Source organism: Rattus norvegicus, chromosome 7, assembly GCF_036323735.1.
Source record: "Rattus norvegicus strain BN/NHsdMcwi chromosome 7, GRCr8, whole genome shotgun sequence".
Taxonomy (NCBI): Eukaryota; Metazoa; Chordata; class Mammalia; order Rodentia; family Muridae; genus Rattus; species Rattus norvegicus.
Genome location: NC_086025.1, coordinates 134,707,297 through 134,733,113, shown reverse-complemented (window position 1 = coordinate 134,733,113; position 25,817 = coordinate 134,707,297). Strand labels below are relative to the sequence as shown.

The 25,817-nt window shown below is 48.8% G+C and overlaps 2 protein-coding genes across 2 annotated transcripts; both read left to right on the top strand.

The window, feature by feature from the left end:
* The first annotated feature begins 2,544 nt into the window (after window positions 1-2,544).
* Krt5 (keratin 5) lies at window positions 2,545-8,274 on the top strand. The gene is made up of 9 exons (NM_183333.2): window positions 2,545-3,174; window positions 3,700-3,914; window positions 4,631-4,691; window positions 4,802-4,897; window positions 5,013-5,177; window positions 5,552-5,677; window positions 6,272-6,492; window positions 7,219-7,253; window positions 7,639-8,274. The coding sequence occupies exons 1-9, from the start codon at window positions 2,632-2,634 to the stop codon at window positions 7,905-7,907; spliced, it is 1,731 nt and encodes a 576-aa protein (NP_899162.2). The 5' UTR covers window positions 2,545-2,631; the 3' UTR covers window positions 7,908-8,274.
* Window positions 8,275-20,681: 12,407 nt separating this feature from the next.
* Krt6a (keratin 6A) lies at window positions 20,682-25,128 on the top strand. Its single transcript, NM_001427490.1, has 9 exons — window positions 20,682-21,247; window positions 21,772-21,986; window positions 22,295-22,355; window positions 22,529-22,624; window positions 22,747-22,911; window positions 23,317-23,442; window positions 23,581-23,801; window positions 24,225-24,259; window positions 24,364-25,128. Exons 1-9 carry the CDS (start codon window positions 20,741-20,743, stop codon window positions 24,594-24,596), a joined length of 1,659 nt encoding a protein of 552 aa, NP_001414419.1. The 5' UTR covers window positions 20,682-20,740; the 3' UTR covers window positions 24,597-25,128.
* Window positions 25,129-25,817: the final 689 nt, after the last annotated feature.

Genomic DNA, 25,817 nt, shown 5'->3' with positions numbered 1-25,817 from the left:
TCTGAGGAGAGGATTCTAGGAAGGTGTTGTGGATTTACCTCCTCCTCTCCCACGAGTCTGTTCATAAAACAGGCCTACGCTCTGTGTTCTCCGGGGCAGAGGTGCTGCCTTGAGACTTGTCCCTCTGACAGAGAGGTCAGCAGCTGGGGACCCTGTAACCCTGTATGGGTTTTGCTAATGAAATAGGAGCTCGGTGACATGTCCAGCCATGTCCTGGGAGTGCCCTGCAGGAGAGCCCAGGGACTCAGTGTGATCCTGTTCTTCCTGACCACAGGGATGCCAAGCTGGGGTGGGCCTCCCACTCAGCAGAGGCACTGGTGTCTGGCTCTCTGTTTGGGTATAAGCAACAGAGAAACCTGGTATGGTGAGGTAGGAGGGTTCACCCTCCCTACCATGGAGACTCCCACAGAGCTGGGACAGAGTACTGATTCTCCTGTGAGGCATCCCAACTCACCTACCAGTCTCTGGTCACTGCCCCTGGGGTCTGAGTGTGGCTATTATGACAAGTCTCAGGCCAGCCAGAATGCACTCCTGTCCTACTAAGCTCAGCTTCACAGCATAGACAAAGAAGACTGGGTGGGGAAAGGGAGTATCTGTCCAGAAGCTCCTGAAGGGATGGAACTTCCCCCAGGGCAGTGGGACAGCACCAATGCTGTGTGTGTTTGGTGGGGCACCCCTTGACAGTGATTTTCCAGAAAGGAGGGGTACTCCTGATAAGAAACTCCAGACACCTGCCTCAAGCTACTCTTTTTAGGGCTGGGGAACTCCAGTGTGTCTCTGGACATTCTTATCTGGTCTCCAAATGGCGACAAAAGCTAATGCTCACACAGTCTCTGAGACTTTCCAGGCAGAGACATCTAAGCCTGTTGCCCAAGACCTGTCAGGCCAGCTTGGCCAGTGATTGAATTGACTATCAGCCGTCTTGTCAGCCAAGCCTCTCTTTGGTGAGCCATCCCATATCAGCAGACCCTCAGCGCTCAAGAATTATTTCCCACGGCCTTGGCTTCCTTGTGGCAACCTTAGGCTCTGTGCAGAGATTCCCCTGTCCTACTCCAGTTCTCCTGGGAGTGTGACCTCCCAAAGGTTCCCACATCCATCCTCCTGATTCAGCCAATTGGGTCTAAGAGCCCTGCTTTCTTCTGGGACAGGAAGAGGGGTGATCCCACTCAAGTCCTGAGCCAGAATGACAGGGCACAGCTTAGGATGGGCAATCAGGATCCTTTCCTTAATAAGGCCCTACATGCAGGTGGTACCAAGAAGCTTTGCAGAAGAACCTTCTGGGAGCTCTCATTGGAGCAGCTGTGCCAGCTGCCTGGTCCCCCCTAACTTGCTCTGTCTAGTTTCCCTAGCAGTCAACTTGCAGACTTAAAATTCCATTTTCCATGCCTTTGGCCCTGAAGGAGGCTTTGGGCTGGAGGTAGAGGAAACATAGCAGCTCCCGCTGCTTGGAACAGGGTGGTTCCCGTTATAACAGGCCGGCCGATTCTCAACATGTTCCTACTGAGATTAGAAGCTCCTGCAGGTATGCGTTTGCGGCGGCCTTCAGCCTGTATCAACAAATACAGTGACTCACCTCTTCCCTGGTGGAATAACTGAGAACTTGCTGGGACACAGTGCAGGGGGATACTGGGGGGGGGGTGGCAGAGCAGCTCTCCACAGAGACGGGGCTGCTGGTCCAGAGTCAAGACCCTTTCTGTAGAAGATTATGTGAGGTCCCCGACTTAATAAGCCCCCACAATGGGGGCCTCCCCAGGACAAAGAACATAAAAAACAACACAAAAAGCTGTAGGAGGATCTGTGGGGGTTGGGGGTGGGTGTGACCTTAAAGAGAATGGTGCACAGCCTGGGTGAGGAGACCCACCTCCTCTGTTTTTTAAAGCCTGGGGCTTGAGGAAGATTTTCTGGTCTGAATCTTACAAGAGAATCTGTCCAGTGGTATCCTGGGGGAATGGGCGACTCTTAAAGGAAGCATGGACTCAATCCTACTTCTCTATCTGGAATATACCCCAGAAGTGAGGCCAGGGGTCACCTTGCCAAGAGCTCCGGTCACCTTGCCGAGAGCTCGGGTCTCTGCAGCACCCACCACACAGCCAAGGCATGAGATGAACAGGTCATTGCCAAGTGGGTGACCGGCTCAGTCCCACTGATGGACTGGGTCTGCAAAGCTGCGTGAGCTAAGCTGAGCCAGCGGATCGTGTCACTGACACTGAAATGATCGCTAGGACAGTGGCCACAGGCCAGTAGCCCTTAGCTCCTGGCATCCTTTTAGGCTACATAGAGCACCGGGATTTGGGGTGACAAGAGACCGTTGGAAGCATCCCCAACGCACTGCCAGGATGCCAGCCCTGCAAGGAAGGGCTATTCCTAACGGAGCAGAGCGCACAGGGAGCAGGCTCTGCACCCCACACCACTGTGCAGGTGTGCTGGGTGAGCTCACAACTGCCCCCAGGCATGCCCAGCCCACCAATCATTCACAGCTCGACAGCTCCTCCGCCCAACCCACTTCTAAGGGGGATAAAAAGAGGACCTCAAGCCTCCTAAGTTACAGAGCCACCCACAGCGTCCCGTTGAACGCCGACCTCCCTGCCACCAGCGCCCCGTGCTCTTGCTCCTCCAGGAACAAACACCATCATGTCTCGCCAGTCCAGTGTGTCCTTCCGAAGCGGGGGCAGCCGCTCTTTCAGCGCCGCTTCTGCCATCACCCCATCTGTCTCTCGTACCACCTTCAGCTCGGTGTCCCGCAGTGGTGGTGGTGGTGGCAGGGTCAGCCTTGGTGGCGCTTACGGAGCCGGGGGCTATGGCAGCCGAAGCCTGTACAATGTGGGGGGCTCCAAAAGGATCTCCTTCAGTTCTGGCGGAGGTAGCTTCAGGAACCAATTTGGTGCCGGTGCTGGAGGCGGCTATGGCTTTGGAGGAGGAGCAGGCAGTGGATTCGGCTTTGGTGGTGGAGCTGGCAGTGGCTTTGGCTTCGGTGGTGGAGCTGGCTTTGGTGGTGGCTATGGTGGAGCTGGCTTCCCTGTGTGCCCCCCTGGTGGCATCCAAGAGGTCACCGTTAACCAGAATCTCCTCACACCCCTGAACCTGCAAATCGATCCCACCATCCAGCGGGTCAGGACTGAGGAGAGGGAGCAGATCAAGACCCTCAACAACAAGTTTGCCTCCTTCATCGACAAGGTGAGACATGGTGCTTCCTAGAGCAGCCTGTGTGTCTGCAGTGAATATTGAACGGAGGTGGGGGGAAGAGCCTTCAGGCTTGGCTCAGATGTTGCCTTTGTTCCTAGTTGATCCTCTGTCCTGGTTTGGTGCTCCCTTCAGTTAGATGGGGATCTGGAAATCAGGGTCAGAGTTCCTCTCCTCCAGAGGTTGACACATAAGGGCGTCTGATCCCAGTGGACTGAAATGACTTAGGAACTCACATAACAGACAATTGTACTGAGGCCTAATTGTCTATAGAGCCCTTCCAGCCGCAGTGAATAATTAGACCACACTTCATCCACCTACTACTGGGCTGGCTGTCCCCTGTCCTCCCTAGAGTATGATGTTGGGAGGGTCACTGCCGATTGTCCCTCACAGGTCATAGGCCAGGCACTCACTGAACATGAGATTTGGTGGGACAGCATGTGACAGGTGGGTACACTAGTGAAAACGTCACAGAAGCTTCAAACCCAAACTTCTCCCTCCTGCACTCTGCCCCTCCAGGTGCGGTTCCTGGAGCAGCAGAACAAGGTCCTGGACACCAAATGGACCCTGCTGCAGGAGCAGGGCACCAAGACCATAAAGCAGAACCTGGATCCGTTGTTTGAACAGTACATTAACAACCTCCGTAGACAGCTGGATGGGGTCATGGGGGAGAGGGGCCGCCTGGACTCGGAGCTGAGGAACATGCAGGATCTGGTGGAGGACTACAAGAACAAGTGAGCTATGGTGTGGGAGAAAGAGGCATCAGGGTCATCTTTGCACCAAATACGCTCCGTAGCCAAACTGTGGTCCCTGACTTCCCCACGGGCTAGAAGCACGCACTTCACTAAGAAAAGCCCCAAATCTGTCCAGAGAGTTCTTGCCCTAGGCTCAGCTCCCTCTACAAAGCATCTACCCACCTGCCCAAGTAGCAGCGTGTGCCCCAGCACCACCAGGAATTCTCACGCTCTGGGGCTTTCTCCTCAATGCCCCCAAAACACACAGCATGGCGTTTGATAGTTTGCGAGGAGTTGATGAGGGGATTCCTTTAGCTGCATGGATCAGTTACTGATTCAGGGGTTGGGGGAGGGGGCTTGCCGGTGTTTTGTTTCTTGGCTTATGCTTTTGATGGTGTTGGAGAGCCATCTCAGGAATGCATTCAAGCTAAGCAAGCTACACCTCCACTCCTGCAGGATTATGGTTGAAACAGGAGAGGAGCAGTGAGGCTGGAACAAGCTTTGGGCAGGCAACTTCAGAAAAGGCAGCCATCGTACAGGGGGAGGAGGGAACGGGAGGGGGAGGCTGCCCCAGGGCTCGTGGTGTCCCATGCTTGTCTGCCTGTGAGATGTGAGCAGCCTCTTTCTAGTCTGAAAGCTTGCTCACAGTGACCGCACAGAGACCCTCATCCGGCCCTTGTTCTCTGACTTGTCCTTCCCGTCCCTTTGACCCCCAGGTACGAGGATGAGATCAACAAGCGTACCACGGCTGAGAATGAATTCGTGATGTTGAAGAAGGTGGGTGTGGCCAGAAAGGCAGCAGCCCAGGGGCTTGTGCTCTCCTGGAGTTGGAGCCATTTAAGGTAGGTGTATGTTGGTCCATGCCAACCACCTCCATGTTCTTTTAGGATGTGGACGCGGCCTACATGAACAAGGTGGAGCTAGAAGCTAAGGTTGATGCCCTAATGGACGAGATCAACTTCATGAAGATGTTCTTTGATGCGGTAAGCAATGAACCCAAGTTTGCCCTGTGGGTATTTTATTCCCACAAATGGGAAGTTTGAATGAAACTCGCGTTAAATAAAAGGATCAGATGACTAACTTCAAGGGTCCCTGTAGGAGCTGTCCCAGATGCAGACACATGTCTCTGACACATCTGTGGTCCTCTCCATGGACAACAACCGTAGCCTGGACCTGGACAGCATCATCGCTGAGGTCAAGGCCCAGTATGAGGACATTGCCAACCGCAGCCGAACAGAGGCTGAGTCCTGGTACCAGACCAAGGTGAGGTGCTTGCTTGAGTGAATATCCCCTGGGAAGATGTACCTGTGAGGGCTCTCTAGGATTCCAAACCATAACAATGCTAAGGGAAGGACTCTCAAGGATACTGAGGCTACTTGGGATAGGCTGCAGGAGTAGCCAGCTGTCTATTTTCTACAAAACCCAGGAACTGGAGAAAATTTCCCGTCAGTAGCTTTAGAAGTACAAAGACCCTCAAGAAGTTATTAAGAACAGCCCTTTCTCGACAAGACCAAAATCAGTCCCAGACCCCAGAAGATTCCACCACTGACCACCTCCTGACAGTTCCTGCTTGTGAACTTGGGGAAAGAGCACCCCATGCCATGTTAACTGTCTTCCCTCTCTTCTGGTGGCTTCAGTACGAGGAGCTGCAGCAGACAGCCGGCCGGCACGGAGATGACCTCCGCAACACCAAGCATGAGATCTCAGAGATGAACCGGATGATCCAGAGGCTGAGATCCGAGATCGACAATGTCAAGAAGCAGGTGGGGAGGAGTTAAAAGAGGACAAAGGAGGGCCATTTGATACATGTATACACACACACACACACACACACACACACCTACCCACACACATCTATACACAGACACATGCCTACACATATACACACACACCTACCCACACATACCTATACACAGACAGATACACACACACCTACACACACTCACACATACACATATACCTACACATACACACACACCTATACACAGACACACACACACCTACACACACATACACATACACACACATACACCTACTCACACACACGCATACCTATACATACACCTACACACACTCACACATACACCTACACACACACATACACACACACCTGCACATACCACACATACCACACACACACACACACACACACACACACACACGCACACACAGAGCAGTGACAATTCACAGTGTTGCCATACTCCACCACTCATAAGAGCCACAGTATATACTGAGATCATATACTGAGTTCTTTCTAGGCCTCCAGGTTTGATACTTCTGACTTGGGCTCTCAGAAAAGGACAGCATGGCTCAATTCAGATCCCAGTGTGCCCTCACTGCTCCCTTTCTCTCTGCAGTGTGCCAACCTCCAGAATGCCATCGCCGAGGCTGAGCAGCGTGGGGAGCTGGCTCTCAAGGATGCCAGAAACAAGCTGACTGAGCTGGAGGAGGCCCTGCAGAAGGCCAAGCAGGACATGGCCCGGCTGCTGCGCGAGTACCAGGAGCTCATGAACACCAAGCTGGCCCTGGATGTGGAGATCGCCACCTACAGGAAGCTGCTGGAGGGAGAGGAGTGCAGGTGGGCAAATGGGGTGTGGCCGAGGTGGCCCAGAGAAAGGAGAGTTTGATGAGGGCTGACAGCTACACACATAGAAGACTGAACGTCCTCCTGTTTCAGTCTGACACGTGGGCATACACCTTGACTGGTGTCTTTGGGTCACTGCCCATTTCATGATCTTGGACTCTGTCTTCCTCAGTCAACTAAGATGTGCCCTGTACAGTATCCCTTTTCTGTTCTCACCCATGTTCTCTTCTAGACATCTTCCTCTGGGAAGATATCTTCCTCTGGGAAGTCTTTTTTGATTGCTCTTGCTGACCTGGACTTACCACCTCTGGGCCGTCCAGCTACTACATTGCTTTTCATGCCTCTGGCACAGGCGATGGCGACTGTGAGGAGTTTCCTTCTAGCTTGAGGTCCACACAGAATGAAGGATTCTAGGAGGCAAAGCCTGCTCTGGGCACATTCACATGCACTGGTGCTCACTCTCGATTTCCACAAACTAGGCGAGAGAGGATGAAGGCTATGCCATTTCTTTGACAGCCTAGCTCTGGGTCACGATGCTGCCATTGGGCTGACCTTCCAGGGGGCACATTCTTTTTTCTCTCAGGAATTTAGAGATGTGCAGATGCCTTGCTCCGAGGTAACCCTAACCATGACAATGACAGTCTTGCTATTTGTGTGTGTGTGTGTGTGCAGGTGGGGGAACAATTTTTTTCACTCTTACCCCAATTTTCTATCTTTCAGGCTGAGTGGAGAAGGAGTTGGACCAGTCAACATCTGTAAGTCATTTTAAAATGTCAACTCAGAACCCTGCTGTTTCTAGATACTAGACATTAGTATCAGATAGTGAGAAGGGAACAGTGGAAGGACAGAACCCAGGCAGGGGCATGGGGGTAATGGAGTTCCATCTGATCTACTACAGTACCCATCCACATTGAACTATATCCTAAATCCTTACCTCTACCAAGTGCCTGGCTCCCTGCCTTACCTCTTGTAATCAGTTTTCTGTCAGGGACCCCAACTGAGTAATTTAGTTTTTCTGGCCCATGCTGTTATTTTGTGAAAACGGCCAGGTATTCACTATTTTCCAGGTAGGATCAAGCACGTTAGCTGTGTGGGATAAATCTGACAGAACCGCCTCACTCTTCCCTCTCTTTTCCACAGCTGTCGTCACTAACAGCCTCTCTTCTGGCTATGGAGGAAGAAGCAACATTGGCTATGGCTCTGGCTTGGGCAGTGGCATTGGCGGTTTTGCCTCAGATATCGGCCCACTCTTGAACAGGCGCGGTTTGGGTAGTGGGCTCAGTGTGGGGGGCTCCGGCTTCAGTGCAAGCAGTGGTCAAGGTGGGGGTTTCAGCAGTGGTGGTGGCAGCAGCTCCAGTGTCAAATTTGTCTCCACCACCTCCTCCTCCCGGAGGAGCTTCAAGAGCTAAGAAGAACCTGCTCCAAGACCCTGGCCTTCACGGGCAGCCCCAGGCCCACAGAGACTGCATCTTCTAGGCAGTCCCCCAGACCAAGTCTTCTTTTTTTCTGGAGAGTAGTCTAGACCATGCCTGCTGCAAAACCACATGCTTTGGTTCCTGGAAGGGAATAAATCCCAACTTCTGGCCTCCCCATGCCTCAGTTCTTCATCTTGTTCCAAGTCAGTACCTACGTGTGTTCTTTGATAACCCAGACATCCAAATTGTTGTAGAACGTAAACCACCAAAGCAGACCCCACCCCCACCCTGGCACCCACCTTAACTCTGTCCTGGTTCTGACGTCCTCCAGACTGTGTCCAATAAAGCTTTTATAATATAAGCCCCTGAGTGGAATGGTTTTTCTCCAGGCCTACAATCATCCTAGAAACACCTCAAGGCGGGACCTATCCAGGTGTGCTTGGTTTCTTTGATGATTCTTGGGGAGGATTCGGGGGACGATGGGGGAGGATGGGGGAGGATGGGGGAGGAAGAATTGTGGGGGAGGATGAGGGAGGATGGGGAGGAAGAATGGTGGGGGAGGATGGGGGAAGAATGGTGGGGGAGGATGGGGAGGAAGAATGGTGGGGGAGGATGGGGGAAGAATGGTGGGGGAGGATGGGGGAGGATGGGGGAAGAATGGTGGGGGAGGATGGGGGAGGATGGGGGAGGATGGGGAGGAAGAATGGTGGGTGAGGATGGGGAGGAAGAATGGTGGGGGAGGGGGAGGGGATGGAGGAGGATGGAGGGCCAGGGACAGCAGAACCACAGGAGGTCCATGGGATCCCAGAGTTAGGGGAGGAAGCTGCAGAAGCTCTGACAGCAAGGCAGTCCCTGCAGGGCATGAAGGACAGTCCACTGAATCATACTTGGGTAGATCTTAGAGCCCTCTGTTGAAGAAGGAGCCTATTTAAGTAAGGCAGGTCATTTGATAAGAAACAGATAAATGGGCTTAAACAGAATGGGCAAGTGGATTGAATTAAAGCTGATAAATGGAGACTCTTATGGCACAGACCTCCAAAGGCATCAAGATGCTGGGCTTTTTTCTAATACCACATAGACCAAAATGTCTAATGCATTTCTCGTTGGCATCAGTATACTTCATAATTCACCAGGGAATGTGTTTTACCGGAGAAGGCAGGACCTCTGTGTGGGACCTTGGCACTCCCTCTTTATGTGAGCTCCCTTGCATTCACGCATGAGTGTCTGTATAAAACGGGTCTATCTCTTTAAGGATGTCTGGGAAGCCATGTTGTGACTCTTCTGAGGTGAAGACTGTTAAAATAGGTACAAGGCACTGTGAACCAAATTTGTGAGCCGTGCGGACCAGCTGAATCAGCACTTTGAGTGATGTCTGTTGCACCAACTTTATTGCTATGAGCTCAAGGCTGTGGAACTCCGTTGTGCAGAACAGAGGCCCTGCTGGGTTATATGGAGTAGGGGAAACCATCTCTTCCTAAGGTGATCCCTTGAAGCAGACCTCTGAGGCTCACTTTCGCACTGGCTTTCATTTACACTGGGACAGCTATTTTAGCTTTGAAAGGAAGGTCCCGTGGTGAAATTCTTTTATAGCAGCCAGGATTTCTACTTATATCAAATTGTGGGATGTTGTTTCAGTATTCTGCTCCATCCCCCAGCCCCCCACCAATTTCAACTCCTCCCCTCCCCCTCAATTACAACTCCTTTCTCTCCTCTAAGGCCCAACTCCTCTCCCTCTCCTCTCTCCTGTTTGTGACTGTGCTGTGTCGAGACTGGAATCTTCATGTTGATCTATATATCATTTTCTGGAAAGGGCCATATCGTTATTATCAGGGCGAGGGGCTGCTCCACACAGAAATAGTTGTGTAATTCCCTGGTTTGCCTCTATAGCCCAGAGGGGAAAAAAATGTTTTATTCTCCTCAGAGGCCTGAGAAGCATTCATAGCAGCCAATGAACCAGCACACAGAGCTTGATATGGGTGGGACAGATAGATGGTTTGGGACTGAGACACAGCACTCAAGGGTATTTTAGTGAGAGACTCAACCCTACAAGCCTGCTCTTAAGCGACAATGACTGTGACTTGTGATTCAGATCAGCGAAATCTGTAAAGTGGAACAAACCGAAAACAACAGAGACTGCCACGCACACAGTGCGCATCTCCAGTTTATCAGGGCCTTGAGCAGACTGCAGAGCATGCTGCGAGCTGACAGGGAGCTAGATTGCAAGCCACCGTGAGAGACGGAAGGCCATCATGGTGGTAGAGTTGGGGAATAGCAATCAAGGAGAGAAAGTCACCGCCCGACCCCAAAGACTGTTCTAAGCCTTTTTAGCATCTAGACCCTTCCTCACCCATGACATCTGTGGGGATTTACTCAAAGATGAACACAGGAAAGGTGACAACAGTTCCTCCTTACTCAGAGGAGAACTGAGCCCCCCGAGCCCATCACTGTTCTCTCGGATGGGAAAGACAGATGATGGCAGAGAAGTACAGTTTGCTAGGGTAGACAGACCTACCAGGAGGAAGATCAAAACTACACTGGGCTGACTGCAGGGTGGCTCCAGGGATGAGAAGCAGCCATGCTTTAGTGAACTTGACTCTAGGGGATCTACCAAGTCAATGCAGAGAAGACTAGAGAAGAATCCCCTCTCACCTCCAGCAGGGGGAGTGGAAACTGTTTTGAATCAGCCGGAGTTCTGTTTTTAACTGCCAGCCCCTCTCTGGAGCTCTGGACAAAAGACTCAATCACAATGGATTGTTCTTCAGTAATGAAATGGGACTGCTCCCAATGGACTCTTCAGAAGGCAGGGCATGACTATGAATCCTTCGATTAGTGTTCTCTGAAATCAGACTATAACGATAGAGCCCAGTGAAACAGAGAGGAGGAGGAGAAAAAGCCCAGGGGAAAATAGACAGAAGATGCTAGAACTCTGGTTGTAAGAACATAAAGCTACAGGAAGTGTGACGTGTGTGGGCGTGGGATTGGAGTGAGTACCGGAACACAAGTGTCCCACGCGTGGGATGGGAGTGAGTGCTGGAACACAGGACCACAGAAATGGACAGAAAGCCACCAGAGTCTGTGAGGAACAAGGGCTTCCTAAAATTCCTGTCAGCCACCAAATCACAGATGACGATGGGACACGATACAAGACATTGTACTTAGGCATCCCTTCACACTTCAGAACATCAATGATAAAGAGGAGAATTCTGAAAGGAGCCGGAGAAAACAAGCAGGCATCCTAGCAAGGAATAATGGACAATGGCCACACAGGCAGTGTCTTCACTGTGGAACAGGAAGAGAGTGGAGGGAGACAGTCAAGGCTGAGAAAACAAAACTCATTAATATAGGAATTCTGTTTGTCTGTCTGGGTTTTTGAGTTCTTGCTACACAGAGAGTTCAAGAGTCCTGGGAACTCATTCTGTACACCAGACTGGCCTGGAACTAAGAGATCTGTCTGCCTCTGCCTCTGGAGTGCTGGAATTAAAGGTGTGTGCCACCACTGTCCTGCTGAAGTTCTATATTTTTTAAACATTCTCCACAAAAGTGAAGGACAGTCAGGATTGGTGGCTCACACTTATAATTCCATCACTAAACAGCTTCGTGGAGGAGGATTGCAAATTTGAAGCCACTCTAGGCTAGTTCAGGGCTTACTTGGGCAACTTGATAAGACCCTGTCTCAAAATTCAAGACTGCTTTTTAAAATGTTAGGGATCGCTTCTCAGCCTTTTGGCTAAGATCAAGTGTAAAATGTTGGGGATGTGGATAAGTGGTAAAGTGCTTGCTTGTCCTGGGTTCAATTTCCCCACGAGAGAGAGAGAGAGAGAGAGAGAGAGAGAGAGAGAGAGAGAGAGAGAGAGAGAGAGAGACTTCGTTAGAGAAATAAAAATGGTGGAATGTGCTGCCACAGTCTCGCCCTGGAAGAAATATTAACAGAATTTCTTCACGTAGTAGGAATTCTGTAGAAGTCAGAGATGGATCTATGTTAAAGGAAGAACAATGGAGAAGGAATAAGCCGAGGAAGTGTTTGTATTTTTCTTCTTATTTTTCTTCTGCATGGATCCAACACAGACTGCTCAAAGTTATAACTGCTACAATGTCTTCGTTGTGGCTGCAATGTGTGACTGCAGCCATGTGGAAGACAGGAGGAAGGAAATACTACTACATGGTCATTATAAAGGATGTGCGGTGGCCCTGAACTAAGCCTGTGTCCTTTGAAAGTAGACATGACAGCAGAAGTGTGGTACCCCCCTGTGTCTCAGTGAGGCCCCATGAGTCCCTCCCTCATCTTGCTTTGTAGACTCAAGGTAATCTCAAACTCACAGCAAGATACTTTGTTTAGATTGTCAACATCATTTCAAAAGTTACTGTGTAGATACTGAGAGCAGAGAACAGCCCCGCATGGTACCAAACAAGAACAAAGGCAAAGCAATGGTCATCTCTGGCTTTGACTCAGTGCAGAGCCACACGAATCAAGGCCTTGTGGCCTGTGAAAGAACCAACAAGTAGGGAAATGGACCCCAATCCCCAGCTCCTCACTAGACCTACAAAAATCTAATCAACTGGCCCTTGACACAGACACATAGGTACTCTGGTAGAGCAAGGAGTCTTACCAACAGAATTGTGTGCCCATTTGCAAAACAATAATCTAGGTACAGACCTTGCGTATTCCACAACATTAACTTAAGGTGTTCTTAGCACATGATGTGAAGAGTGAAACTGTGGAACTCCTACCTGTGGCAAAGGAGAGACCCAGACAACCTTGGGCAATGTGTGATATAACAAAAGAAACACTGAAGAAATGGCCAATAAGCTGAGCCTCATTATAATTAAAACCCTGAGCCAAGACAATGGGCCGTCAAGCCACAGACTGGAAGAAAATATCTTCAAAAGTCATATCTGGTAAGGGATATAGACCCTAGCAGGAAATGTACGACGGATTGTAAAAGCTCAACGATAAGAAAACAAACCACTCAACCATAAATGCATAGGTGAACTTACAAGATGCATCACTGAATTTGCATAACCCACCACGTGCAATCAGATAACAAGTAAACATGGGGTGCTGCTCAATGTCACACATACATCAGAGAAGTGCACATGAGACATTACTGTTTGCCTTGTCAAATAGTGTGTAAACCCAGAACATCACTCAGTGCCTTGGCAACGCTGAGAACAAGGGGTGGTCGCAGTCATAGCTGATGGGGATATAAAGTCTGGTCACTTCGGAACAGAGTTTGATAGTTTCTCACAAAAATTAAATATACTTGTACCAGAAATCTAGCAATCACATTTCTGGGCATTTGCTCAAATGTGCTGAAAGTACTTCCAATACAAGAGCTTCCACATGGGCTTTTGAAGCAGCAGTATTCCTAAATACCTAACCATGGAAGAAACCCTGATATCCTTCAGTGGGTGAACAGACAAACTGTAGTATATTGAGAACATAAATATTATTCAGGACTAAAAGAAGCTATCAGTCCACGAGAATGCATGAAGACAAATGTACATTACTAAATGTAAATGGGTGATCTGAAAGGCTATATTCTGAAGTCGGTCTATCTATCTATCTATCTATCTATCTATCTATCTATCTCCCTCCCTATCTACATATCTACCTGTCTACGTATCTATCTGTCTGTCTATGTATCTATCTATGTATCTATGTATGTATCTATCATCTATCTACCTATCTACATATCTATGTATCTGCGTACCTATGTATCTATCTATGTATTTATCTATCTATGTATCTATGTATCTATCTATCTATCCATGTATCTATGTATCTATCTATGTATCTATCTTTCTATCTATCTATCTATCTATCTATCTATCTATCTATCTATCTATCTATCTATCTATCATCATCATCTGTCTCTGTCTATCTACCTATCATCTACCTGTCGGTCTCTCTGTCTCTGTCTCTCTCTCTCATCTATCAATCTACCATAACATTCTGCAAAAAGACTAGAAAAGCTAAAAGGTCAGTGGCCAACAGTGATAGGAAGCAGAAGGGAATAGCTAAGTAAATTGTGGGATTTGGGTTTTCATCATAGGATTTTTCTGGATTAAAGGAATCCCATCATTGAGTTTTCTTCAAGACTCACAGAAGAGACAGCAGCTGGAAAGGCCCTGAAACTCACCACCCCCCTGCCAGGTAATAATATCTTGTTAAGCAGGCTCATCCACCACAACCATCATAGTATCTGGCTGGAGAGTGAGCACAGTGGGGCAGAGGCTGTGCACTGCCTGATTTTGTTATGAACCAAAAAGATGCTTTCAGAAGAGAAGTCTGCTTTCAAAAGTGGTGTAACTGCATTCACTGTCATACACATTCACTGTCAGTATATGGGTTCCATTAAGCAAGGTGAATATTTAAGCAAAGTGAATATACTAGTGTCTTCGAACCCCTTTATTCAAGGGAAACCCTGGCTGGAAATATTCCAGGAATTCATTAATAGGAATGTGTTAATTGACCATGACATATTCACACACCACTCAACTACAAAGCACAGTAATCTAAAAACATTGCGTTGAGTGATAAAGCCCGAATACACAATGACTCTACTAATATAATACATTTAAATATAACATAATATAAATATAAACATTGTGTGGCTTTTTTGGTTGGAAGAATCAAAGGTTTTCTTGGAACATTGAATTCACAGGGAAAGGGCCCAAAAGGTTTTTCTGGAGTGATGGGAATAACAGTCTATGTTTTGTTGGTATGTGGGTTATAAAGATGCAGGATAGTTTGAGTTCCACACACTTAAGATCTGTGCATCTCCTTGTATGTAAATTGCACCTCAACAACATGTGGTTTTAAAAGAAAGGGAAATTCCCCTTTCCCATTTCTGTAGTGGAGACAAACAGAAAGAAGTGTGCTGGAAATAGAATCCAGATTTGCCAGTCAACCAAGCGACTCCGGGGTGCAGACTTTCCTAATCACATCGAGTGTTCCTCTTGCCAGATTAGAAAGATCCAGGCTATTTCTTTCTAGTCGCTGATGGAGGGCAGGGAACAAGGCAAAGGAAGTAGGCCGATCCCTCAGAGGCTTACGTTGCAACATAAATGCCACAGACTTGTGCCAGAGTTATCAATGATCTGTTATTAATCCCAACCTCAGGCTTCAAGTGAGATCATAAAGCCAGAAGGAGCCTCTGGATGCCAAGAATTCCCAGTGCCAACACCGGGAGTTTTGCTGTCTAGGGTATTTGTACTTAAGGACCCAGGTGACTTTGCTAGGAACGTCTGCAGGTAGGGATTATTGCAAATTGTCCCAATGTGGAGAAATAATCTCTTATGTTCAAAAGGTCATATTTCCCCCCAATTTATCCAGGAGACAAGTGCATTATTAAAATGTGATTCCCTAAGATAACCTCACCTGGCCACTTCCATTGCACAAGCCAGATACCTCTTGGATTTCATTGGCAAATTGTTAGAGAATCCTGCCCACCCCACCCCCACTCCCCCACCCACTACATTTTTGAAAGCCACACAATGTGGTAAAGCTGGTCCTGTAGTGGTAACCAAGGAGACAGAGTACAAATGAAGTAAGAATTAGAGGGACACAGAGGAGCACTCAGCTTGGAGATCGTCCTTTCCCCTCTGAACCCTGGCTTGGCTGATTTTAATCTTGGACGTACATACGAGAGAAATTGCTTGTCACCTCACCTAGGGTCCCTGCCCACCCATCCAGGTGCCTCCCGTAGGATTCCTGGCCCTCCCATCCAGGTATACCCTGGGCTGGTCCTGTCACTCAGCTGTCCCTTTCTACTGTCCCAGTCTCTGAAATCTCCAGTATCTCTTCTTACCTTAGATCAAGATATAGTATCCCTTCAACTAGTTTCTCCGTGTCAACCAGACAAGTCACATGCTGTCTCTTCCTTTCAAATATGTTCTCAATCCCGCACCCAAGTCTGCCCTTCTTAATGCTCTAAACATTCACTCTATCATAGGAACAAAGTGAATTAAAAAAAAAAAACAAAACAAAACCGGAACCAGAACACTTTCAAAATGTTTCTCCTGTAACAAGGTTCTCTACGAACATGTGCCAAAATCAATCCATGAGAGAATGATCAGAGAAAGTTCTATGTTTTACAGGCCTGTGTACCCCCTCATGGCACCGGGCAGTTATCAGTCCTGCAGGTGCACAAGTGTCCTCAGTACATCCCAGACCCCTCTTGTAGTGTGCTACTTTGGGCAATGAAAATGGAAGTCACAATATCTCTCTTCTTTGTAAAGAAGGGGTCCAGGCCCCATCCCAGCCTCAAAATCCCAGTGGGTAACATCTGGAGACTTAGGAATCACAGTTCAGAGGTAGCTTGGTGCTTGGGACCAAATGTCTCATGAAGCACTGTGGGAAATGCCTCTGCAGTGACATATTGACTCCTCCGTTGACCAGATACAGAACCACATCTCATTGGAAAACAGAGACTTCTTCAGTCGTAGTAGGATCTACTCAGGTTTTTTGGTATGTAACCTGGCTTGATTAGAAAATTAAGCAAAAAAAAGTGTGTGTGTGTGTGTGTGTGTGTGTGTGTCTTTCTGTGTATGTCTGACTGTTTCTGTGTGTATGTTTGTGTCTGTCTCTCTGTGTCTGTCTCTGTGTGTGTATCTGTCTTTGTCTCTTTCTCTCTCTGTGTCTCTCTGTCTGTGTCTGTCTCTGTGTATGTGTGTGTGTGTGTGTGTGTCTGTCTGTGTCTGCCATCTGTCTGCCTGTCTCTGTCTCTTTCTGTCTCTGTCTCTCTTTGTCTCTTTCTGTGCGTATGTCTGTCTGTCTGTCTCTGTCTCTCTCTCTGTTTGTGTGTGTGTGTGTGTGGTAGTTGGGTGTGTGGTTTCTACTACAAGGAGACTGAAGTTTAGTGTGTATCTGGTGTTGTGACGTCTGATACCCTTGGTATGTAACAGCAACCTGCTCGTCCCACCCCTGGAGCTGCTGAGCTGTGCTCACACATGCCTGCAGCTGTATGTGTATTTCTTTGTCTTGGATACTCCTGTAGGATTGGCTGTGGGATTCCCTGGGAACAGCATCATCTGCCCTGTGGTTTGTGGGATTATGTGCTTAGTCCTAAGCTTTCCATGGTCATTGACGGGCTCCACCCAGGGAGGCAGAAAGACAAGGCAAATCATCTTGAGGCGACTTTCCCTGAGCCCAGGCTTCAACACCTCCCTCTCACCCACCTTTGTGCTGGGAACAAAGTGAGCAGTGCAGGCTACCATCTGGCCAAGAACTGGGCATTCTACATTCCATGGCCGCCAGAGGCAGCTGCGGGCTGGACTCTCTTCCAGCACAGAAAAGAGACTGGCTTCAGCGGCTTGCCAGGGAGGAGGCATCTGCCATTGAGTTACTCATACCAATGCTTCTCCCCCACATATTTGCCTGAACTATCACCCTTTGTTCTCATCTTATTATGAAAGGTCCTCACCCGACTCCTCTGGGAAACAGAACTGCTTGGGGTGACACTGTGGAGCGTGACTCAGGGCCACCAGGGAGAGCTCAGGCAAGTCTTTATCCATTCAGGAGTCCCTACTGCCTAGAACTCCCATGGATGATAAAGCAGGGGGGTGAAGTCAGGTGTGTTGGCACAGGCCTTTAATCCCAGTATTGTGAGTTCAAGGCCAGCCTGGTCTCTACAGCTTTAGATCAACCAAGGTTACATAGTGAGCTCCTGGTTTTTGTTCTTTGTTTGTTTGTTTGCCTTAAGGAAGGGGTAAAGACTGGAGTCTAGGAAGACAGAGAAACAGCTCAGTTCTGAAACTCAACAGGGCACTCTCAGACAATGAGGGCACAAAGGACCAATGAGAGAGCCAAGTGTGAGAGCATGAAGGACCAATGAGAGCCAAGTGTGAGAGCACGAAGGGCCAGTGAGAACCAAGTGTGAGAGCATGAAGGACCAATCAGAGTCAAGTATGAGCTTATCCTTGAAGGCTTGTGGGTTTGAGAATAATCAGAAATGGAGCTCCTGGTGTGTGTGTGTGTGTGTGTGCGCGCGCGCGTGTGCCTGTGTGCATGCACACGTGCATGTGTCTATGTATGTTCTTTCTTCCCGGAGCCTCCTCTCAGTCTTAAAGCCTTCACCATTGCCCATGAGCCCTCTCAGACAAGGCCCCCAGAACTGGTGCTCAGAGAGCTCTCTAGCAGTTGACTAAGAAAATTTGAATTAAATATTTTCAACAGAATTACTTTATCCTACTTAACCCACCAGTAAAGACATCGTACAGCCGCCAGCTTAAGGGAACCACTCAAACACTCGGCCCACTGATGGGATTTTACATGAGAATTATGCCTTAACCACCAACCAACAGGAAAGATTGTGTCTGGAAACCAAATGGCACTTTACACTTCTAGTGCCATTGGGAGCACATGCCAAGCCTGAAGTCAGATATAAGCCCAAACTTCGATGGGCTCGAGGACTAAAAGTGAGGTTCCTGGTGCAACTAAAGGACATACTTTATTTGAGGACACCACTCTAAAAAAACAATACAAAGTGATGTAGTTGCCTGTGCTGGTCAGTGGTAGCATGTCCCTGCACATGTAGAGACAGAGACCCAGTAAAGGCGAGCAGGTATCCCGGCTCCAAAGGAGGGAACGCAGACTACTAGGGTTGTGCCACACCCACGTTCTCTGTCCACACAACACAGCTTCTGCAGGAATCTTTGTCAGCTGCATATCTGGCAGACACAGGGACATTCTCCTACATGTGGTTTCCAGGTCCACGGTAAATACGGCACAAACTTGCAATCATGGCTTTGATTCTCCCACTGTCTTCCAAAGACCCCTCCCTCCACCCCCTACACATTATACACTGTACCTGTGATCCAGTTCCCGAAGTTTCTGGATTTCTATACATCACACTCCTTCATGCTCCCTTTTTCTAATGATAGTAGCTCATCCCCATTGAGAACGTCTGTGTCAGATGCTACACCAGGACCTTCATGGGAAGGAACTTTCTCACCCCAGCTTCACAACACTGAGGTAGGTCCAGTTCCCATCTTGTTTATGGGCATAAAAGTAAGCATGAAGGGTTGGTTCAGCGGTCTGCATTTGAACACATGGAAACCTGTTCTGTCTGACCCCAGGACTCAAGCTCTGTACCAGGGGTTGGCAAAGGATCTCCACGAAGGAATGTAGAGTGAATTCTCCTGGCTTTGCGAGTCAGTCTTGGTTGGCATGGTGTGGAGCAGTTACAGACACTGAAATAGCCACAGACTAGGGAAGTGGGAAGCCACGTGATGCATCACCTACCTGGCTTCCTCACCTAGCAGCCCCACCACACCTTCAGCCCCTCACCGGGGAGAGTAGAGAATCAGAGCTCCAACACACAAGGACACTTGTTTCCCAGAACTGGGTGGAAGCACGTTCTTGGCGAAGAATTGTGCAACAGGGTAGAGGGAGGGCAGCTGTTTCCGTTGTCTGAGGAAGGTATCTCTTTCCTGCCAGACGCTGAGTTAGCACCTTTGATGGGTAGGGAGCTTCCTACGTTCCTGGATGCTGGGTCCTAGTATGTCTGAGAACTGCAACTGAATTCAAAACAGTAACAGGACCTTACTCAGACTCTGCTCAGTGTGGGAGCTAGCCTTTCCTCCCACAGTGGCTTCTCTAGCTGCATCTTCTCAGAGAACACCACACCTAGAATTGTTCTGTTTCCCTCACGCATGGTTCCTAACACGTAGACTGGAAAAAGTAGAACCTCACTCCCTTGGAGAGCAAGCTTTCCTTTCAAACTTGGCTTTTCAGGAAGCAAGACTAGAAAAATAAATCACGATATAACTTGTGAAATCACCACACCTGTAAGGGCACATCGCAGTGATTCACTGCTGGCTTTTAGGCCCCTCAGCGTTCTCTGCACACCCTACTAGTATTTTCTGATTCGCGATCCCTAAGAAGTGTCCAAATAGATGGTTAAAAAAAGAAAAGCTCCAAGAAAGTCTGGGAACCTGTGGTCCTGATTATTTGGGCCTCTAGGGTTTAAGTGCTAAGGAAACATTGTAACACAGTGCAGAGGACAGTGTCTGTGAATGTGAATGTGGAATGACTACTTTACTGAAGAATCAGACTGATGGGAAAGCAAATATTGGGAGGGAGGCGCCAGCTGGGGCAGAGCAACTACAGAGGTCAGGTGCTGTCTGCCTCTGTCCTCTGGGAAAAGTCAAGAGAAGCTGAACACTTCAGACACAGACAATGCCAGTCTTACAGTGGGAAAGGATCAACTGCTCTACTCTTATACCTTAGAGAGGAGGACTACATGGGCATTGAGTGCCTCCTGGCCATCTCAGACCATCGGAAAGGGCAGCCGAGAGCTAGACAATTAGTTCCGAGCAGCAGGCAATTTCTAGATTGGGATGTTGGACAAATGCAAGTGTGACTTCAGGGAGAGATTTAGTGGCTGGGGAGGGAGAAGCAGGTGGAAGGGAAAACTTGTGTGGTGAGGGGGCACACAGGGAGTGTCTACATGGGCAGAGGAAGGGACAATTATCACAGATCAGCTCCTTGTGTCTTTTGTTTGAGAAGATGACTAACTCATGACTTAAGAGAATTTACGTCCAGGCTCATTGTGTTTGGATCAAGTCAAGGCTGGAAGGCAGGAGAATTTGCTCCGTGACTAAAGGAATCCAAAAGCAATCTTCATGTATCATGCCTTTCTAGAACTTGGGGGTGATCTCATTATTTGTAAAGCCCTGCCCTACCCACTCTGCAAGCTCACCTTCAGGACCCAGCCCAGCCCATTTGTATCATATATAAGCCACTACCTGAAGCTCAACACAATCATCTCTTGAGCTCTGCCCTGCCATATCTCCACATCCCAGCCTTCTCAGCACAAGGAACCATGTCTACTAAAACCACCATCAGGAGCCAAACCAGCCACCGTGGCTTCAGTGCAGGCTCAGCCAGACTGCCTGGGCTCAACCGCTCTGGCTTCAGCAGTGTGTCTGTGTGCCGCTCCAGGGGCAGCGGTGGCTCCCGTGCAGTGTGTGGAGGAGCTGGCTTTGGCAGCAGGAGTCTCTATGGTGTGGGCAGCTCCCAGAGGATCTCTGTCGGAGGTGGCAGTTGTGGCATTGGAGGAGGCTATGGCAGCCGATTCGGAGGAAGCTTCGGCTATGGATTAGGAGCTGGAGGTAGCCTTGGCTTTGGTGCTGGAGCTGGCTTTGGTGGTGGCTATGGGGGAGCCGGCTTCCCAGTTTGCCCACCTGGAGGCATCCAAGAGGTCACCATCAACCAGAGCCTCCTCACACCCATGAACCTGCAAATCGATCCCACCATCCAGCGGGTCAGGACTGAGGAGAGGGAGCAGATCAAGACCCTCAACAACAAGTTTGCCTCCTTCATTGACAAGGTGAGACATGGTGCTTCCTAGAGCAGCCTGTGTGTCTGCACTGAATGCTGAACGGAGGTGGGGGGAAGAGGCTTCAGGCTTGGCTCAGATGTTGCCTTTGTTCCTAGTTGATCCTCTGTCTTGTTTGTGCTCCCTTCAGTTACATGGGGATCTGGAAATCAGGGTCAGAGTTCCTCTCCTCCAGAGGTTGCCACATAAAGGTGTCTGATACATTTGGACATAGATGACCTAAAGACTCACAGGACAGATGACAGCACTCCATCTACATGGAGAGCAATGCTAGTTCTACTAAAGCTGCCACACAATATAAAAAGTCACATTTGGCTCCCATCACCCTGCAAGGTGCCTTCCTTAGAGAGATGGTATTTGGAGCTTCAATCTGGATTCTTTGTCTCAGACCCAGGACCAGCTTCTAGCTACACTGAATGGGTTTAAGCAGAGAGCACGAGAGGACATACACACCAGTCAAGGCGTCACAGAAGGAGGAAACTGAAACTTCTTCCTCTTACATTCCACCCATCCAGGTGCGGTTCCTGGAGCAGCAGAACAAGGTCCTGGACACCAAGTGGGCCCTGCTGCAGGAGCAGGGCACCAAGACCGTGAGGCAGAACCTGGAGCCTTTGTTTGAGCAATACATCAACAACCTCCGCAGACAGCTGGACAGCATCCTTGGAGAGAGGGGTCGCCTGGACTCAGAACTGAGGAACATGCAGGGCACAGTGGAGGACTACAAGAGCAAGTGAGTTACAAAGAAGGAAGAATCCAGTCTCCAAACTTTATAAAGATAGAAGTCCAGATGTAGACAAGGGCTCTATAATTTAAGAAATCATACTAACAGAGGAAAGTTATAATTTATTGGGAGGGAGCAAAAGCCTTGGACCAAGGTGTGTTAGAGCACACTGGGGGACAGAAAAGGAATGAAGTATTTAATAAAAACACACCTTTTAATCTCAATTGGATATGTGATAGAAATGGCATCTGTGTGAGGGGCCGCCATTGATGCCATACACGCACTGGTTCCAACGTGATGCACCTTTCCTCTTGTAGGTATGAGGATGAAATCAATAGGCGCACAGCAGCAGAGAATGAATTCGTGACCCTGAAGAAGGTGAGCTCACCAATCACAGGGAGGGCTTTCTCTCCTAAAGGACAGACATGGCCTTGCCTGTCCAGGCCATTCCAGAGGAATAATGAAAGGTCTTTAAGAGAGAGGTGAATGAGAAGACAGACGTGAGGTTAAGAGTGTTGACCTGATTCTAATGTTGTTGATGGTTTCTTCAGGATGTAGATGCTGCCTACATGAACAAGGTTGAACTGCAAGCCAAGGCAGACAGTCTGACAGATGAGATCAACTTCCTGAGAGCTCTCTATGAAGCAGTAAGAGCCCTTATCTCCCCAGCTTCTCTCCCCTCTCCACTCTTTCTTTCTTTTCCACGCAAAGCGTTAGACCTCAGTGGTCTTCAAAGACAAAGATGACCTCATGTCTTTCTGTTCTGCAGGAACTGTCTCAGATGCAAACCCACATCTCAGACACATCTGTGGTCCTCTCCATGGACAACAACCGCAGCCTGGATCTGGACAGCATCATTGCTGAGGTCAAGGCCCAGTATGAGGAAATTGCAAAGAGAAGTCGGGCTGAGGCTGAGTCCTGGTACCAGACAAAAGTGAGTCCTGGGTTAGAGGCAGATCAGGATGTGTGGGAACCATCCTGGACTCGATAAGTTTCTGATTTAATATTGGACACCCATGGAAGAGAATCTGGGGTTTTCTCACAGCAAATGTACTATACTTGGGTTATAGAATGATGATAAAGAACACAGAGAAGAACTGAAGTTCCCATTAATGCGTTCAATACTCTCTCTTTCTCTGCTTGAGCTGTTCTCTGAACACCAGTCCTCAGGAGACACTAGAAAACATTTCCTCTTCCTGAGGGAGCTATGGAGTCTGAGGTCTCCTAAAGCTTCTCATGAGGAAAAGTCAACTCATCCACGAAAGTGCGTGACACTTAGAGGTGGATTTGCTTCTGCATGTGACAGTCACACAAATGTTCTCTCTTCCATGGACTTCAGTATGAGGAGCTGCAGATCACAGCTGGCAGACATGGGGACGACCTGCGCAACACCAAGCAGGAGATCTCTGAGATCAACCGCATGATCCAGAGGCTGAGGTCTGAGATCGACCACGTGAAGAAGCAGGTGGGTACTCAGAGAAATGGAGGGGACGCTGGCCCTGTTGCTGTCCTCTAGCCCTTGCTCACTGGAAACCGATTTGTGTGGCTCAGGCTCTGTAGAGATGCGCTCTCCACGATTGCATTTGTTGCTGTCTCTGCCCAGATTGCCAACCTGCAAGCTGCCATTGCCGAGGCTGAGCAGCGTGGGGAGATGGCCCTGAAGGATGCCAGGGGCAAGCTGGAAGGGCTGGAGGACGCCCTGCAGAAGGCCAAGCAGGACATGGCCAGGCTGCTGAAGGAGTACCAGGACCTCATGAATGTCAAGCTGGCCCTCGATGTGGAGATCGCCACCTACAGGACGTTGCTGGAAGGAGAGGAGTGCAGGTGAGTATGGACTCCAATCCCTGAGGACTCCTCCATGATGCCATCACTGAGCAGGAGAGGAGGGAGCACTGGCTGTGGCCACCCTGGTCCCTTCAGGAAACCGTTTGCTGGGCTGGAGAGTTGGGCCAGTGTTTAAGAGCACTGAGTGCTCTTCTGGAATTACTGAGGGAAATTCTCAGCTCCTACAGGGTGGCTCACAGCTGTCTCTACTGGGATCCAATACCTTTTCCTTGAGTATCTGAAAACAGTCGAACTCAAATGCATAGAATCAGTAAAGAAATATTAAAAAGAAAAACCAAAACCACAGCCACAAAAAGCTCTTTCTAAGGGATTCTCCCTGAATCTTCACCAGATTGAGGTTTCCCATTGGGTCTAAGGTGATGTCTGCCCATTTCTCACTTGCCTGCTGCTTTCCTCTCCTAGGTTGAATGGTGAGGGCGTTGGACCAGTCAACATCTGTAAGTATCCTCCATACCAGCCCCCACTTTCCCATCCTTTGTGACTGCATCAGCTGGTCACACTGTGCTCACCATATCTGTGTTGTCCTCTTCCTCCTTCACAGCCGTGGTGCAGTCCACCATGTCCAGTGGCTATGGCAGTGCAGGTGGTGCCAGCAGCAGCATAGGCATGGGAGGAGGCAGCAGCTTCTCCTATGGTGGTAGCCACAGCATTGGAGGTGGCTTCAGTGCTGGCAGTGGCAGAGGCATCAGCAGTGGACTCAGCTCCTCTGGTGGCAGCTCTTCCACCATCAAGTACACTACCACCTCCTCCACCAGGAAGAGCTACAGGCCATGAATTCTGTCTCTAAGAGCTTTACCCTGATCCCAGACATCATGGCTGCAGAGCCTTTGCTCACAGCCCTGTGCTCAGGGCCTTCTCCTTGCTAGACACCAACCTCTGCTGTCTTCTTGTGCTGAGGAAATTGTGTCCTTGTGCCCATCTCTCTGTCCCAACTGCTCATCCCTTGATAGTCATGCTCTGAGCTCACATCACGATTCACACACACTTGGTGCTTCATGTTGTATTTGGTTTCCAGGCTCCTGCCTCCCTACCTCTAACACTGAGGCTGCCTGTGAAAGGGTGTCTCTGTCATTTTAATTCTTGAAATCATTGTCTGGGTCCTATTCAAGAAATGAGCACCTCTTTTTTAGTTTTCAATGGCCTGTGAAACCCCATTTTTCAACATCATAAACCTTTTTGTAAGTAACTGTGACTGCCCAGTCACTGGTCCTGTGATGTAGAATCTGTGCTCAAGTGATGTCTTTGCTTTTCTTAGTGCTCTTTGTTTCCTTATATTCGCTAAATAAAGCAGATTTATAAATAATAACCTCTTGTGTGTGCATTTTTGTTGTCAATATTTTGTATACACCAAATCTGTGGCCTGTCTCGACAAGGTGCCATTACTGTTCCCTCTCCCAGAATTTATGTCTCCATTGTTAGCGCACTGCTGTTTAAAGTTAAGTTCACATTTTAAATTTATTTTAATATTCTTTAAAATAAAGTAATATTCCATCACATTCCCCATTAATTTTCTAATAACTAGTCCATCCAAAATGTCTTCCCTCCAAACCCTCACCTTTCCCTCCATTCTCAAGTTGGTAGTCTTTTGTTGGAATCTTTATTTCCTTCGTTTTCTTATAGATAATTTTGGACCCAAATGGTAAGATATAATTGCCCCCCTAAAAATACAAAACCCAGTACCATCCATCCCTTAGGAACATTAATAACAACCTGTAAATACACAGAGCAGAATCTTAACGTCACCTGCCATGGCTTCTCACCCTCTCCCTCCTGTCTCTTCTTCTTTCCTGTTCCAGTCTCCTCCTCTTACTTCAAACTTCTCTCCCACCCATCCTTCCTTCTCCTCCAATGACAGGCCTCCTTCTATCCTGTACCTGCACCTCACCTGTATTTTACAAATTTAATGGGGAGAAGTTTCTGCTGAAGACAACTGAGTCCTGAGTACTTGACTAATCAGCTGACCTTGGGGTTCTGGAATTAGCATCAAAATACAGA

Bases quoted from the DNA above. Each gene is read 5' to 3' on its own strand.
- Krt5 (NM_183333.2), top strand. From the start codon at position 2,632: ATGTCTCGCCAGTCCAGTGTGTCCTTCCGAAGCGGGGGCAGCCGCTCT. The intron at 4,692-4,801 runs GTGGGTGTGGCC...ATGTTCTTTTAG, and splicing joins AATTCGTGATGTTGAAGAAG to GATGTGGACGCGGCCTACAT. The intron at 7,254-7,638 runs GTAAGTCATTTT...TCTTTTCCACAG, and splicing joins AGTTGGACCAGTCAACATCT to CTGTCGTCACTAACAGCCTC.
- Krt6a (NM_001427490.1), top strand. From the start codon at position 20,741: ATGTCTACTAAAACCACCATCAGGAGCCAAACCAGCCACCGTGGCTTC. The intron at 22,356-22,528 runs GTGAGCTCACCA...TGGTTTCTTCAG, and splicing joins AATTCGTGACCCTGAAGAAG to GATGTAGATGCTGCCTACAT. The intron at 23,802-24,224 runs GTGAGTATGGAC...TTCCTCTCCTAG, and splicing joins CTGGAAGGAGAGGAGTGCAG to GTTGAATGGTGAGGGCGTTG.